Here is a 14,868-nt window from a genome sequence, read left to right on the forward strand (position 1 = left end):
TAATTTTTTATTGCATTTTTGAAAATTTCATACAATATATTTTGATTGAGTTTAGATCCCCTCTCTATCTCACACTCCCTACTATACTCGGCCAAATTTTATGTGCTCATATCTATATTAAAGCCTCTAGGATCAAACTTGTGTCTCCCAATGCCTTTCAGTGTGGGTTCATCCACTGGAGGACCAGCACTGTCTTTTGTTGTTCAAATTATTTTTAAGACAGGGTCTCCCTGTAGCCCCAGCTAGCCTAGAACTCACTATGTAGACCAGACTGGCCTCGATCACAAAGAGATCCTCCTGCCTCTACTTCCTGAGTGCTGGGATTAAAGGCATGTGCCACCATACCGGGCATGTCATTCAGATTTTTGAGGTAGGGTCTCAACTGGTAGACCGGGCTGGCCTCAAATTTGTGATCGTCCAACTCCAGGCTCCTAAGTGCTGGGATTTTAGGCATGAAGCATCGTGCATTGCTTATAAAGCAAGACATCTTCCATACAAATCTGGCTTTTTCCTTGTGGTAAAAGTGGATGATCAGCTAGTGGGCGGGAGGCTCCCCCTTTCCACTTGGTCGCCACTGGCAGAAGCTGGAATACAAACTGTGGAAGAAGACACGCTCTTTCCCTCACTTGGTTGATTGATGCTCCTACCAGTGCTTGGGGCACATGGATGGGTCTGCTGGACTACATTCTGGACTTTCCAGGTCCTGCCATGTGCTCTCCTGGTTTCATACTTTACTATGAGTTTATTTTCAATTTTTTGGTATGTTACTAGGGCCTTGTGTGTGCTAGGTCAGTGCTCTACTGCTGAGCCATACCTCAGCCCCTCACTGGTGGATTTTAAACAAGAGCTTTACCATTGAATCATGTCCCCCAAGCCCCTCACTGGTGGAGTCTAAGCAGGTGCTCTACCACTGAGCCACGCCCCAGCCCCTCACTGGTGGAGTCTAGGCAGGTGCTCTACCCTTGGATTCTAAGCTCTCTCCCACTGGGATACATCTCCAACCTTCTTTTTACTTTTTATTTTGAGCTTACCAAGTTGACTAGACTGGTCTTGAACTCCCTCTCTAGCCAACCTGACCTTGAACTTTCGATCATTTGACCTCAGCCCCTTAAGCAGCTGGGATTCTGGGCCCGAGTCAGTATCTGTGCTTCATAATTGGTTTAGAATACTTTTTTCCAGGCTGGTGTGGTGGCGCACGCCTTTAGTCCCAACACTTTGGAGGCAGAGTCAGGTGGATCTTTGTGAGTTTGAGGCCACTCTGGTCTACATAGTGAGTTCCAGGCCAGATGGGGGCTACAAGGAGACCCTGTCTCAAAAAGACCAAAAAAAAAAAAAAAAAGAGAAAGAAAAGAAAAAAAAGAATACTTTTTCCCCAGTCTTTCAAATCACTGTTTGTCCCCTGTAGAAAATCCTGCACAGCTAGCCTGGGACGCTCCCTGCAACCAGGGTCCAGCATTCGATGCTCATGATGGCTTAAAGAACATTATAAATGGGGCCAGCAAGGTGGCTCAGTGGGCAAAGGCACTTTCTGTGTAAGCCTGGTGACCTGAGTTTGATACCTAGAACCTATGTAAAAGTGGAGGGAGAGACTTGATTCCACAAAGTTGTTCTCTGACCTCCATAATATGTGCACTGGGGCATGTACATGTCCCCCACCCATATCATATGCACACATAGTAATAATAATAAATAAAATAAAAATTTTTTAAAGTATAAATGGGTGGAGGGAAGAGAGGTAGAGAGGAAGAAAGAAAGGAAAGTAAGCTCTCTGCTTGGAGGAGAGGCATGATATACCTAGAAAAGACTCCACGAGCCCCCTCCCCCCAATTCCTCATCATGATATAACTGGATATGGTCCCCAGGGTCAGCACTCAGAGGATGGGAGAGAAACAAGAAACCAAATGGCAAAAGACAAACTCTGTTTTGGGTTGAGACAGGGTCTCAATATGTAGCCCAGGCTGACCCCAGATTTGTGGCAATCCTCCTGCCTTAACCTCCTGAGTGCTGGGATTATAGGCCCATGCCACCACATCCAGCTTAAAGACGAACTCTCTGTCTTAGGTCCGGTCCAGACAAGACACCATGCGTGTCCTGTGCCCATGGCTCCTCCTGATTCTAGGTAAGGGCTGAGGTCTAGGCGGGTACCTGGGTTTGGGGATGTCAGTGGGTAATGCAGAGAGGGTATGAATCTGGGGCAGTGGAGAGGAAATGGGGGGGCAGTATGCACAGAGACAGATGTGCTGTGCTCCTGTATCTTGGTCCTCTGTGTCTCCCTCTCACTTCAGACAGGATTCCCTATTCTTGTGAAAGTTCTCCTCACCCTCAATAACGATTTCTGTCAGTGTCATGGGTTTCAGAATACTTGGCTTTGGCTGCTGTTAAATGGATAATTGAACATCCCAATACTCTCTACGCCTGGGAGGGAGCCTGCATCTGGATTCCTTGCAAGTATAAAATCCTACCTAACAATGAGCGCCTGAAAAATGTCGTCCTGTATCAGAATTATTGGTATGACAATGTCACCAAAGACTTCATGGGGATTACCCTTTATGAGAACACAGAGTTCCAGGCTCAGTACGGAAGGGTAGCATTCCTGGGAGATTCAAAAGACAATTGTACCCTGAAAATTCACCCGATACGTGTCAATGACAGCGGTCTGGTGGGACTGAGGATGAAAACGGACAAAGAAAAATGGATGGAGGAAATTCACCTCAATGTCTCTGGTAAGGCCTTGGGGGAAGTGGTCCCTACCCCAGCAGAGGCAAGGCGGGAGGCAGGAGTCCTGAGTTGCCTGTCATCCCAAGCAAGGGATGCCAACAAGTGACTGGGGCAAGACAAGAGGGCACTGTGCTCAGTTGCTTGCTGCACACGTCCATGTCCCACCTTGGGGGTTCCCCGGCCCCTCAGCTGGCACCCATTCTGGAATTCCGGGTCTAGATTGTCAGATCTTTTCATCTCTCAAGAGACAATGCAGCTTTGGATTTTCAGATCTCCAAATGCGTTGTTAGAGACCAAGATTAATGAACGCTCCGAGGCTAGAGGACAAATGTACAGGACTCAGACATGACCCATTAAACACAGCTGGGGCCCTAGAGTTGTGGTTGGTCCATGTGATGGCTTTTCTTTTCAGAGGTCAGTGCTAGGCAATGTGTAAGCTGGTCCGGGGAAACCGCAGGTCCATCCCACTGAAGGGATCCTGTGCTTGGCTGATGCCAATAGAGCTGTTAACAAACATAAGCATGAAACCAAAGATAAATAATACATGTGGAACTAAATAGAAAAAAATTCATCTGGGCTGATCCTGAGGCCATTTAGAAAGTAAACCAAAGTAAGGAAGTGAAAAATGAAACTAAGTATCAAATTCAGTTTCCTGGCAGGCTCAGTGTCTCTAAGGCCTGTCACAGACTAGTTTTCAAAACGTAGAAAGACCTTGTAAGCAATGGCTCCACAGTCATTGGAAAGAGGATACCTGAAGCTAGGGGTAGAAGGCTAGTTCATGCCCAGACTACAGTTCCTAGGGGTGGAAGGCTAGTCCATTCCACAGTCCCCAGCTCCCAGGGGTGGGAGGCTTGTCCACACTCCATCCACTGCTCCCAGATTCCAGCTTCCTCTTTTTTTTTTTTTTTTTTTTTTTTTTTTTCAGAAGGGCTGGAAAGTCATCATGATCTCCAGGCCCAAACTGCACTATCCAAACGGAAGAGGCCACATGGAATCCGTGAGATAGGTGCTAGCTGCTGCCCAAGTAGAGGGAGGTACCTTGTCCACTGTATCGGCACAGATCAGGCCTGTCGCTACTTTATGCCTTCTTTCCTTATAGAAATGGCATTTGTAAGCTTGTACTTATGACACCTTTTAGCAAAGATCCAAGAATCAGTTGTACAAAACCTCTACCCATCAGGATTGCTCAGCAGCCTCCCTGACCTCATTTCTTCGCAGAGTCGCCCTTCCCACCTTACATCCGACTCCCACCAGAAATCAAGGAATCCCAGACAGTTACTCTGACCTGTGGGCTGAATTTCACATGCTTTGGGTACCACATCCAATTGCAGTGGTCCTTGAAAGGGCCCACAGTCACCTCCACCTCCCCTTTCCTCACTAGCGTCTATACTGAGAGCAAGCTCACCTTCCAACCACAGTGGACGGACCATGGGAAGAATGTGACATGCCAGGTCAGGAACTCTACCCAAGTACTCTCTGAGAACACAGTGCGGCTGGATGTTAAGCGTGAGTCTCTGTGGGAAGGGCATCATCTTTGTCACCTTCTCTCCCTAAACCCCATTGGGCCCCACCAAGGGTTAGAGGAGCCTATGTCCATAGAAGGTTCAGCTGTTAGTCACCTGCTGCAGGGGATGGCGCAGGCTCTCCCACTGTCTCCCTTTTCAGTTCTGTGTCTCAGGACACAGATTCATTTTAGTCTCTGTCTTGACCTAGTAGAATAAAACAGTCTAAGCTGGGTGTGATGGTGAAGACCTATAATCTTAGCACTCAGGAGTCCAAGACAGAGAGATGTCGAATTTGAGGTCAGCCTGGGTTAGTGAGACCTGGTCTCCAAAAACTCAGGGCTGAGATGTAACCCATTGGCACCGGAGGCCCTGGGTCAACTTCTAGCACCACTAAATCAGTCAATCAGCCAATCAATTCTTCAGCCATTGCATGCTTTGAGGATCATCTGGTTAGGCCTTTTTGTTTTCCATTGAGAAGAAAAGTTTTACATCACTGTTTCATGCTTCATTCATTCATTCAATAAATATTTGCTGTGAACCAATTAGGTGCCAGATCTTATCTTGGATGTCAATTTGCGTGAGAAGGGATATGACACTGAGCCGGTTTTTGCCTGTATGGAACAAGTGTTGCCCAGGGGTACATAAAAAGTAGATTAACCTGGGGCAGGGGGAGGCTCTGAATTTGAGTGGGAAATGTTGCATAAAATTTTAAAAGCTCAATAAAAAAAATAGATTAACCAAGAAATACAGATCAGGAGTGGCAGCAGAAGATGTGTGCATTAAGAGAGAGAGGGCTGAGGAGACAGTTCAGTGCTTGCTTAGGCAAGCTAATAAACCCCTTCTGTTGTTTTAATAAAAAGTGATTTGCATTTGATCCCCAGATCCTACATAATATTAGTTGACTGTGATGGTATGTGCCTGTAATCTCAGTGCTGCGGAGGCAGAAACAGGTGGATCCGTGGGAGTCACTGGCCAAAAGCCCAGACTAATTGATGAGTACCAAATCAATGAGAGACCTTATTTCAAAGCAATAAACAAAAAAGAGAGAGAAAAAACAAGGTAGACAGCTCTTGAGGTATAACACCCAAGAGATGGTCCTCTTCTCTCTCTCTCTCTCTCTCTCTCTCTCTCTCTCTCTCTCTCTCTCTCTGTAACAGCATAAAGAAAGCAGGGTTAAGGTGGGAGTGATGGATGTAGACATCACTGAAGAAGACAAAACATAGGCTGATATGAAGAGAGGGAGAGTTTGGGCAGGTAAAGATTCCAGGAGAAGAAAGAGCAAGTGCAAAGGTCCTGAGGTGGAGGCATAGTGTGTCTATGGGAGAGCCAGGAGGCAGAGAAGATGACATTCATTGAGAGGCTAATGGTAGGAGAGGAAGGAAGTGCAGGGGGAGGGACATTGGGTCTCCTGGGCTGCAGGAGCTCACTGGATAGCTTTAAGCAGACAGTGACAGGCTCTGGTGGATAATACTAGGCATGTTGCTGGTTGCATCATGAGAAAGGGGTACAAAGAGGCGAGTGAGGGGCTGTGGCTGGCATCTGGGTAAACAAAGGAACCACCTATGTACAAGCCACTGCTTCGTCAAAATAAAAGTGCGGCCACTAAGAATTCCCTGTCCCCTCCCCAACTGCCCTTCTGTTCCTCCAGACACCCCGAAGTTGACAATCGAGGTCTATCCCAAAGAGACTGCTGTCATGGAGATGGACTCTGTGACCATGACATGCCAGGTCACCAGCAGCAATCCAGAATATAAGACTGTGTCCTGGTTCAAGGATGGGAACATCTTGAACGGACAGACGATGCTCACGTTAACTCTGCCCGAAGTGACAAAGGCCATGAGCGGGAGGTACCACTGCCAGGCTTCCAACGAAGAGGGCCAAGGGAAGTCGGAAGAAGTGACCCTCACGGTGCTGTGTGAGCCTCCTGGAAGCTGGCAGGGAGGCGGGAAATTAGGGGGGTTCTCAAGACACGATAAGAAGACTCTGGTGGCTGCCTGCCCAGATCAGAGGGCTCTGCTCACCTGCCTATTTGCCTCTGTGCCTTCTTCCAGTTCCTCCGGAACCTTCCAAGGTTCAGATCCCCCACTCTCCTGCTGAAGAAGGAAAATCAATAGAGCTGATTTGCATCTCACTGGCCAGTCCAAAAGCAACAAACTACACCTGGTATCATAATGGGAAAGAGATGCCCGGAAGCACACAAGAGAAGTTACATATCCCCAAAGTCTTCCTGTGGCATGCTGGGAATTACTCCTGCTTGGCCGAAAACTCTCTGGGATCTGGACAGATTGGCGAGGAAGTGGAGCTAGATGTCCAATGTGAGCCGCCGCATGAAAAGGACCTCGGGTTCTTAGAGGAAAGAGTGAAATGGGGAAGAAGGAAGGCAGAGAGTGGGCAGGGGATCCTGGGGGTGGGAGGAGCAAGCAATCAAGAATATGTTAACTTTACAGCTACATTCAAGATTTCCACACCAGGACCAGGGTGGGTGCTCAGTAGATGTTTGTTGAATGAATGAATGTCACCAGCCTGGTGGCCCAGGCCTGTCATCCCAGCTACTGAGAAAACTTTGGGAGAAGGATCACAAGTACAAGGCATGGCAGGGAGGGGGTGTGGGGGCTGATTGAGAGCGAGTTCAAGGCTAGCCCGGACGACTTAGTGAGATTCTCTCAAAAAGTAAAAAAGAGGGTCAGGAATGAAGCTCAATGACAGTGTTATCCTACAATGTACCAGTGAGGGGCTGGGGACATGGATCAATGGCCAAATACCTGCCTAGAATCCCCCAGTGAGGGGCTGGGGACATGGCTCAGTGGTAGAGCACCTGCCTAGAATCTTCCAGTGAGGGGCTAGGAGTGTGCCTCAGTGGTAGAGCACCTGCCTAGAATCCCCCAGTGAAGGGGTCGGGGTGTGACTCAGTGGTAGAGGCCCTGCCTAGAATCCCCCAGTAAGGGACTGGGAGTGTGGCTCAGTGGCAGAGGGCTTGCTTAGCATATATGAAGCTCTGGGTTCTATCCCCAGAGCTGCATAAATAAGCCAAACTAGCAGCACATGCCTGCAACCCCAGGACTTGAGAGGTGGAGGCAGGAGTCTCAGAAGTTCAAGATCATTCTTGGCTACGTAGCAAGTTTGCTGTCAGCGTGGACAGCCTGAGAGCCTGCCTCATGCTGGGGCTTCACCAGGGACATGGAGATGTGTTACTAGGCAGCAGCTGAGGCCCTGAAGAAATCCTCAAAGTTTTGCAGACTGGAATGAATGTCTCATGATTTCACCCTTACTGATCCTCCTTAACACAGTGACTCTCGTTATTGAGTCACTCCCAGGACAGAGAATCCATGGGCTTCATGCTTGGATGCTGAGTGACATGTGTATGGCCAAGGATGTCCTGTTGGATACAGAATAGCTGCAGTGATGTTTATTGTTTATCACATGCCATCTGCTGCTTTAATCCCCATCTGGGGGATTCCAGAACGTTAGGTGCTCTTGGTGCCCATTTGACAGATCAGTAGACTGAGGCCTGCAGCCCATAGTCACACAGGTTTAGATGCGGCAGGCCCTGACAATGTGCTTCATAGATGCAACAGGGAAGCAGGTTTCATTCAGGAACAGTGTGAACATGGAGCACAGGAAGGTAAAGTTTTCCTGAAAAGCAGCCTTGCAACTGGGTCTAGTGGTGGAAGCTTACAGTCCCAGCTGCTCAGGAAGTTAAGATGGGAGAATCACAAGTCCAAGACCTGCCAGAGTTACAGAGCTAGTTCAAGGCCAGCTTGGGTAACTTAGCAAGACCCTGACTCAAAAATAAAAGTTTTTTTTTTTTTTTTTTTTTTTTTTAAAAAAAAAAAAAAAAAAAAAAAAAAAAAGAGGACGATAAATCTTTCACAGAGCTAGAGTTGTAGCTCAGTAGGAGACCACTTAACTGGTATGTGTAAGGCCACAGGTTCAGTGTAAGGCCTGCCAAAGGAAAGAAAAGCAGCCTGTTTACCCACTCGTGTGCTCTCCTCTCAGATGCCCCCATGAACGTAACCACGGTGATTCAAAACTCCACACCAATCCGGGAAGGGGACAGTGTGACCCTGTTGTGTAGTTATACCTCCAGCAATCCAGCAGTTACTCGCTATGAGTGGAGCGTCTCGGGCTCCAGAAACGAGCCCACACCTGGAAGGGTGCTGAAGATTCAGAAAGTTGCCTGGAATGCCATACCCATTAGGTGTGCAGCCTGTAATCGCTGGTGTTCGTGGGCTACCCCTGTCAACCTGAACGTCCACTGTGAGTGACAGGGCAGGGGGACCTGGGAGGTGGCTTCACTGAAATATGGGGATTGAAGGGTGCAGAGAGGGGAACTTGAGCTACAGTCCACAAGAGAGGATTGAGGGAGAACAGCCAGGCCTTAGGGTTAAGGAGACATGAAGTCCTGGCCAATAGGACAGGAAGTACTGAACAGAAGGATGGGAAGTCCTGGTTAAGGGGACAGGAAGTCCTGGCCAATAGGACAGGAAGTACTGAACAGAAGGATGGGAAGTCCTGGTTAAGGGGACAGGAAGTCCCAGCCAATGGGATAGGAAGCACTGGACAAGGGGATAGGAAGTCATGGTCAAGGGGACAGAAAGTCCTGGCCAAGGGGACTGGAAGTTCTGAGGACAGTAAGAAGGGAAATAATACCAGTGGATCTGGCCTTGCAGATGCTCCCAGAGATGTGAATGTCCTGACGATCAGCCATCAGTCAGAGATCCATGCCGGGCAACATGTCCTCCTGCAATGTAACTTCTCAGCAAGCCACCCCAAAGAAGTTCACTTCTTCTGGAAGAAAAATGGAAGTTTCATGCAGGAAGGGAGAGACCTCAATTTCAATTCCATCTCCCCAGAAGATGCTGGAAATTACAACTGTGTGGTCAACAACTCCATCGGACAGACCTCGTCGCAGGACTCAAGGCTCCAAGTGCTGTGTGAGTTTGCTGCAGCTGGGGATTGAGCATGGGGAAGAGCAGGTGACAAGCCAGTCTGACTCAGTTTCCCTTTATAGATCCTCCTCGGAGGCTGCGTGTGTCCATTAGTCCAGGGGACAGAGTGATGGAGGGGAAGAAGGCAACCTTAACCTGTGAGAGCGAGGCTAACCCGCCTGTCTTGCAGTACACCTGGTTTGACCAGAATGACCAAGACCTCTACTACCCTGGCCAGAAGCTGAAACTGGAGCCCCTAAAGATTCAACACTCAGGCTCCTACCGCTGCCAGGGGACCAACAAGCTGGGCACGGGCATGTCGCCACCCAGCACCCTCACTGTCTACTGTAAGGCACTCCCCTCTGCTTTTGGGGTGCCCCCCTACTCTGGCCTGCCTACCCCAGAAGCTACCTCCCCAGGGCTATGGTCCCACTTCCTCTATTCTGTTCCTGAGGCCAACCCAGCCGGGGCACACTATCTGCTCAGCAGCTCCTAGATAGAAGGTTACCCTGTCCTGCTCTATAGGCCTATCCCCCTCCCTTCAGTCTCTCCTTTCCTCACAGGCTGCACCTACCTTCCAGGTACTCCCAGCTTCCTCCTGAGTCTCTCTCTTCTTCCCTCCCTCCATTCTTCCCTCCCTCCTCTCCTTCCCTCCCTTTCTCCCTTCCTTCCTCCTCCTTCCCTCTGTGTGTATGGCTTACTGTTGACAGATACGCTCCTTTTCTGGTTTTTGAGGCAGGGTCTCACTACAAAGCCCCGGCAGTCTTGAAACTCACTATGTAGACAAGTTTAGCCTCAAACTCACAAAGATCTGCCTGTCTCTTCCTTTGAGAGTTGGGATTAAAGGTGTATACCACCATACTCTGCAAGTTCTTTTTTTAAAGAGCGTTTCTTTTATCTTTTGAGATTTTAGTGTTTTAAATAAAATAATTCAAGCACATATTTTTAGAAATTGTTTTTAAGCACAAAAGGGAAGCTGGATGTGCATACTTGTTAGGCTAAGGTAGGAATATCACTTCGAGGTCAAGGTCTAAAAAAAAACTGTCTCAAAAACAAAACGAGTTGGGGCATGCTGGTACATACCTTTGATCTCAGCACTCCAGAGGCAGAGACAGGTGGATCTCTATGAGTTTGAGGCCAGCCTGGTCTACATAGCAAGTTCCAAGCCAGCTGGGGCTACAGGGAGACTTTATCTCAAAAACAAAATAAACAAGAACAACAACAATAAAGGAGAAGAGAGATGGCTCAGTGGTTAAGAGCATAGCTGCTCTTGCAGAGGACCCAGGTCGAATTCTCAACACCCACATGGCAGCTGACAACTGTCCGTAACTCCAGCTCCAGGGGAGTCTGGCCTCAGAGGGCATTGCACTACCTGGCACACAACATACATGCAGGTAACACATATAAAAACAATAAAATTAAAAATAAAAAAAATTTTAACAAAAGAAATAAAAACAACAAAATAGCTCCTCTCCATTCCCCCCAAACCCACTCTTCCTTTTTTTTTTTTTTTTTTTTTTTTAGTGTCTTTCTATGTACCCCAGGTTGGCCTTTGTACTCCAGGCAGTCCTGCCTCTGCCTCCCTGAGTTGGGATTATACTTGGGAGTGGCCACGCCCAGCCTGTGCCCCGTCTCTTTTCAAAGGGCTTCCCTGTGCACCCTGAATGAACCGCAGCTGCTCATCCCTTCTCCCTAGCACCCTCTTCAAGGTGGAGGTGTGCTGTCCCTTGCTTTGGGCAAGGCTGCAAAGACGGGTGCAGAACAAATTCCTGTGTGGAGCTGCCGGGTCTGCAGATGAGTGCATTTTAAGTTCTCGTAGTCTGGCCAAACTTCTTTGAGGGTTGCACATCAAGAAGAGTGAATGTAGTGGGCTCTGTGTGTGACCTGCCCGTGGAACAGCTCCTGCTGGGGGCTGAGACTTGGTCCTTGACTCTTGACAGAGCAGGGAGATAGGGACCAAGTCTCGATCTTGCTCTGTGTCACTCTCCTACTCATGGAAGAGCTGTGCAGGCAAGGAGGACCGGGATGCATGCCGGGAGGAGGGCAAGAGTGAGTCTGCTTTCTCCTTTCTCCACCAGACAGCCCGGAGACCATTGGCAAGCGTGTTGCCCTGGGACTAGGGTTCTTCCTGGCCATCTTCATCCTGACCACTTGGGGGGTGAAACTCCAGAGAAAGTGAGTGTTTCCGCTGCCCTGCCCCTACCTTCTCCCTCCCAATCCTCCCCGTGTTCTAGTCACTCAGTCTTGCAGCTTCCAACCTGTGGGATCATCCTGTGTTCCTTCACAAAGCGCTTGTTTCTTAGATGGAAGAGGACTCAGAGCCAGCAGGGGCTTCAGGAAAATTCCAGTGCTCAGAGCTTCTTTGTGAGGAATAAAAAGGTAGGATGGGTGGGTGGTGAGATGCAGGTGGTTCTTGAAGATCAGAGGGGAACAGCGGTGAAAAGGAGATGGGTGCTCTAGAGATGGGTGTACACATGGAATCTCAGCTCACACAAGGACAAGGCAGGATGGTCGGTGGCAAATTTGAGGTCAGCCTGGGCTTCATAGCAAAATCCTGTCTCAAAGGAAAAAGTCCCCTGGGGAGATATGGGGGGGTCAAAGGGCAGGAAAAGGAAACAGGAACATAGGGAGAGAGTCACAGCTGCAACCTGTCTCTTCCAGGCTAGAAGGACCCCTCTCTCGGAACGCCCCCAGTCCCTGGGATGCTACAATCCAGTGATGGATGACAGCGTTAACTACTCTATCTTGCGCTTTCCAGAGACTGACACACCCACCGCTGGGTATGGAGGGTACCAGAGGTTGGCACCTGCAGTCTGGAGGGTGAGGGAGGAAAGGCTCGTGTCTCCACCTGCCCTCTTTGTGTCAGGTCTGTGCCAGGCACTGCCATACACTCATTAATGAACTCATTCGTGTTCCATGACAATGTAAGTAGCAGGCTTCAGGGTAGGAACTCTTTAGTTCAGGAGTGAGTATCCAGACTCAGGCTGGTGTAACACACACACTTGTTCCATAAGCTTTTCCATCAGCTGCTACTATGCCTGGGCATGCAAATTTTCCAGATAATTTTCTGTAAGGTGCTGAGGTTAGGGTGCTGTGGGGGGACTAAGGAGTTTGTTGAAGAAGCTCATGTGTAGCTGCCCTTCTGTTCTCCCTCAGAGATGCAAGGACCTCAGCCACCCAGGGACCCCTTCCAAACAATGACACGGTTACTTATTCAGTGCTGCAGAAGCGTCAAATGGTAAGAGACCAGAACTATGGAAGGCATGGGGACCTGGGTCCTGGCCTCGACTAAGAGTCCATATGAGACATACTTGGTAAACACTCTGGTGGGTAAGGCAGGACATTGGTTGGAGAAGGTCACTGTCTGAAGTCATTATCTGTTCCTATAGTTTAATACCTGATCCTGGGTGATTTATAAAGAAAGGAAGTTTATTTTGGCTCATGGTTAGTTCTGGAAATCCAGAGTCAAGAGGCTGTATCTGGTGGTGGGGAATCTGCAGAATCCTGAGGTGACATCAAGCATTCTGTGGCCAGGGAGTATATGACAGAGAATTCAATTCCTTAACAAAGTCACTTCCTGGAGAACCTATTAATCCACCAATCCAGTCACCTCCCACAGGCCCCACCTCTTATGATCAATAACATGTATACCTGGGAGTTAAGTTTCCAATGCAGGAAACTTGGGGGACACATTTAGACCATAGCAGTTGCGCAGGCAGAACTGGGGTGACGGCCAGGATGGGTAGTGTCTAAGGGTGGAACATAGCCATTCCTGGACAAGATGTCCCTACTTGGATATTCCAGCCCCACCCCAGGAGGAATCAAGGAGAAAATGCTGGAAAGTGCGAGGAAGGAGGCTGGTCACCACCAGGCCCATCTGACTTTCTTGTGGCATTCACAGGGTGACTACGAGAATGTGACTCCAAACAGCCCAGAGGATGAGGGCATCCATTACTCGGAGCTGGTTCGGTTTGGGGCTGGGGAGCGGCCTCAGGTGAAGGAAAATGTAGAATACGTGACCCTCAAGCAGTGACCTTGGAAGCAGCCGCGGTGGAAGGTTCTGGAAGCTGAAGGAAGACACACAACTTCTCTGGCTACTGCTACTCCTCAGCTGCTAAGTTACAGACAGCTTCCTAGACACACATGTTTGTGCATACACACATGCAACATGCGTGTGCACACACACAATCACTTAAAAAACCTCATGGCTGGCCCAGAGTCAGCCAGCCTTCTGTGCACTGGAAACTGTCACCCTACACCATATGATGTCCCCTGTCCCAACTGCAGCCATCTGTCGCCATCCACCTCTTGTCTTACTTCAGTTAGATGTGTCCCTGCTGGGACTGGCTGAGATTGGCAAGGATTATCACTATTTTTTTCACTTCTGTGCCCCTTTATCGTCCCACCCCCACTCACTAATCTTATACCCAATTTCTGACCCTGGGGGGAAATTCCTAGGAAGGGCAGAAATGAGGTAGAAAGAAACAGTGCCCCAAGCTGACTTGTCCTCTACAAACATGTCTAAGAGTAAGATGGGGCTTCCATGGAGAGGCTATATGGTGGCACCTTCCCTCAGGGGTCCCCAGCACTGAGCATGCATGCTGACATGAATGAACGTAATGTATTAAATGCTGAACAATAAAAAATGGCATAGATGCCATGTTTGAATGCCAACAAACTCTTTCCTGTTGCTGCTTGGTGGAGCTAGACTGGAGACCTGGAGATAGGAATGGCTTTTGGGGGCTTGGGAGATGGGAAGGGTCTCCTGGTAATCTCAGGATCAATCCTCAAAAAAGGAGGGTACCATTGTCCTGCAGTGCTGGTATTGAACATGGGGCCTTGTACATGCCAGGCCAGTACCCTAGAGCCATGCCTGCCCAGCCCCTTATTGGAGGATTCTCAAAATGCAACTTAATATTCCTATCTTTTATATTTCTTGAAGAATGACTAAAAGAAAAAGAGCCAGGTATCAACACATGACTGTAATTCCAGGACTGGGAAGACTGAGAAGGAAGTTCATGACCAGCCCGGCTACGTAGTGAACCCAGTCTCAAAAACAGCAACAAAGAAACAAAGGGAATGAGCTTCATTCCACACAGCTACTCGCAGTAGAACTCCCAGTTCAGGGTCTCCAGACAAAGTGCACACTTCTCCCATCTTTCATGGCCATCCCCACCGGCTCTCTATTAGGTCCTCTGATTCAGACTTTCCAGTTAGGGGGTCTCAGTCCCACCACCACCCCATTCACCTGCTCAGCCTAGACAGCAAGAATCTGTGCTTAACCAACCACCAAAGTGAGGGAGGTACAACTCCCGGCACACTTCCCCGGAAGTGCCCTCTTCTTTCCGTCCTCCCTTCCCATCTCTGCTCAGTTCCAGCATGATCATTTTGGGATTATGGCAGAACAAGCCACTGTGTTCTAGTTTGCTTTCTGCTGCTGTGACCAACACCATGACCAAAATAACTTTGGAGGAAAAGGTTTATTTGGCTTATAGGTTATAGTCCGACACCAAGGAAGCCAAGGAAGGAATTCAAGGCAGGAACTGAAGCAGGGACCATGGAGGAATGCTGCTTACTGGCTTGCCCCCTCCGGTTTGCTTAGCTATCTTTCTTTTTTTGTTTTAATTTATTTTATTTTATTTTTTAAACAAAAAATATTTTATTTATTATTTTTATGTGTATGCGTGTATTGCCTGCATATAGGTAAGTGCACCCGT

The 14,868-nt window shown here is 48.6% G+C and overlaps 1 protein-coding gene across 2 annotated transcripts; it reads left to right on the forward strand.

Annotated features, from left to right (window-relative positions):
• Positions 1-2,082: 2,082 nt before the first annotated feature.
• Cd22 (CD22 molecule) lies at positions 2,083-13,640 on the forward strand. 2 transcript variants are annotated; one of them, XM_008828074.2, is made up of 13 exons: positions 2,083-2,119; positions 2,358-2,723; positions 3,937-4,224; positions 5,872-6,138; positions 6,275-6,538; positions 8,220-8,480; positions 8,894-9,157; positions 9,235-9,498; positions 11,230-11,326; positions 11,455-11,530; positions 11,813-11,931; positions 12,308-12,389; positions 13,053-13,640. In XM_008828074.2, the coding sequence occupies exons 1-13, from the start codon at positions 2,083-2,085 to the stop codon at positions 13,182-13,184; spliced, it is 2,517 nt and encodes an 838-aa protein (XP_008826296.1). In that variant the 3' UTR covers positions 13,185-13,640. The 2 variants fall into 2 exon arrangements, with proteins under 2 accessions (XP_008826296.1, XP_029416932.1); XM_029561072.1 differs by lacking the exon at positions 6,275-6,538.
• The last annotated feature ends 1,228 nt before the right edge of the window (positions 13,641-14,868 follow it).

The sequence above is a fragment of the Nannospalax galili genome, unplaced genomic scaffold (genome assembly GCF_000622305.1).
Source record: "Nannospalax galili isolate Female #2095 unplaced genomic scaffold, S.galili_v1.0 scaffold833, whole genome shotgun sequence".
Lineage (NCBI taxonomy): Eukaryota > Metazoa > Chordata > Mammalia > Rodentia > Spalacidae > Nannospalax > Nannospalax galili.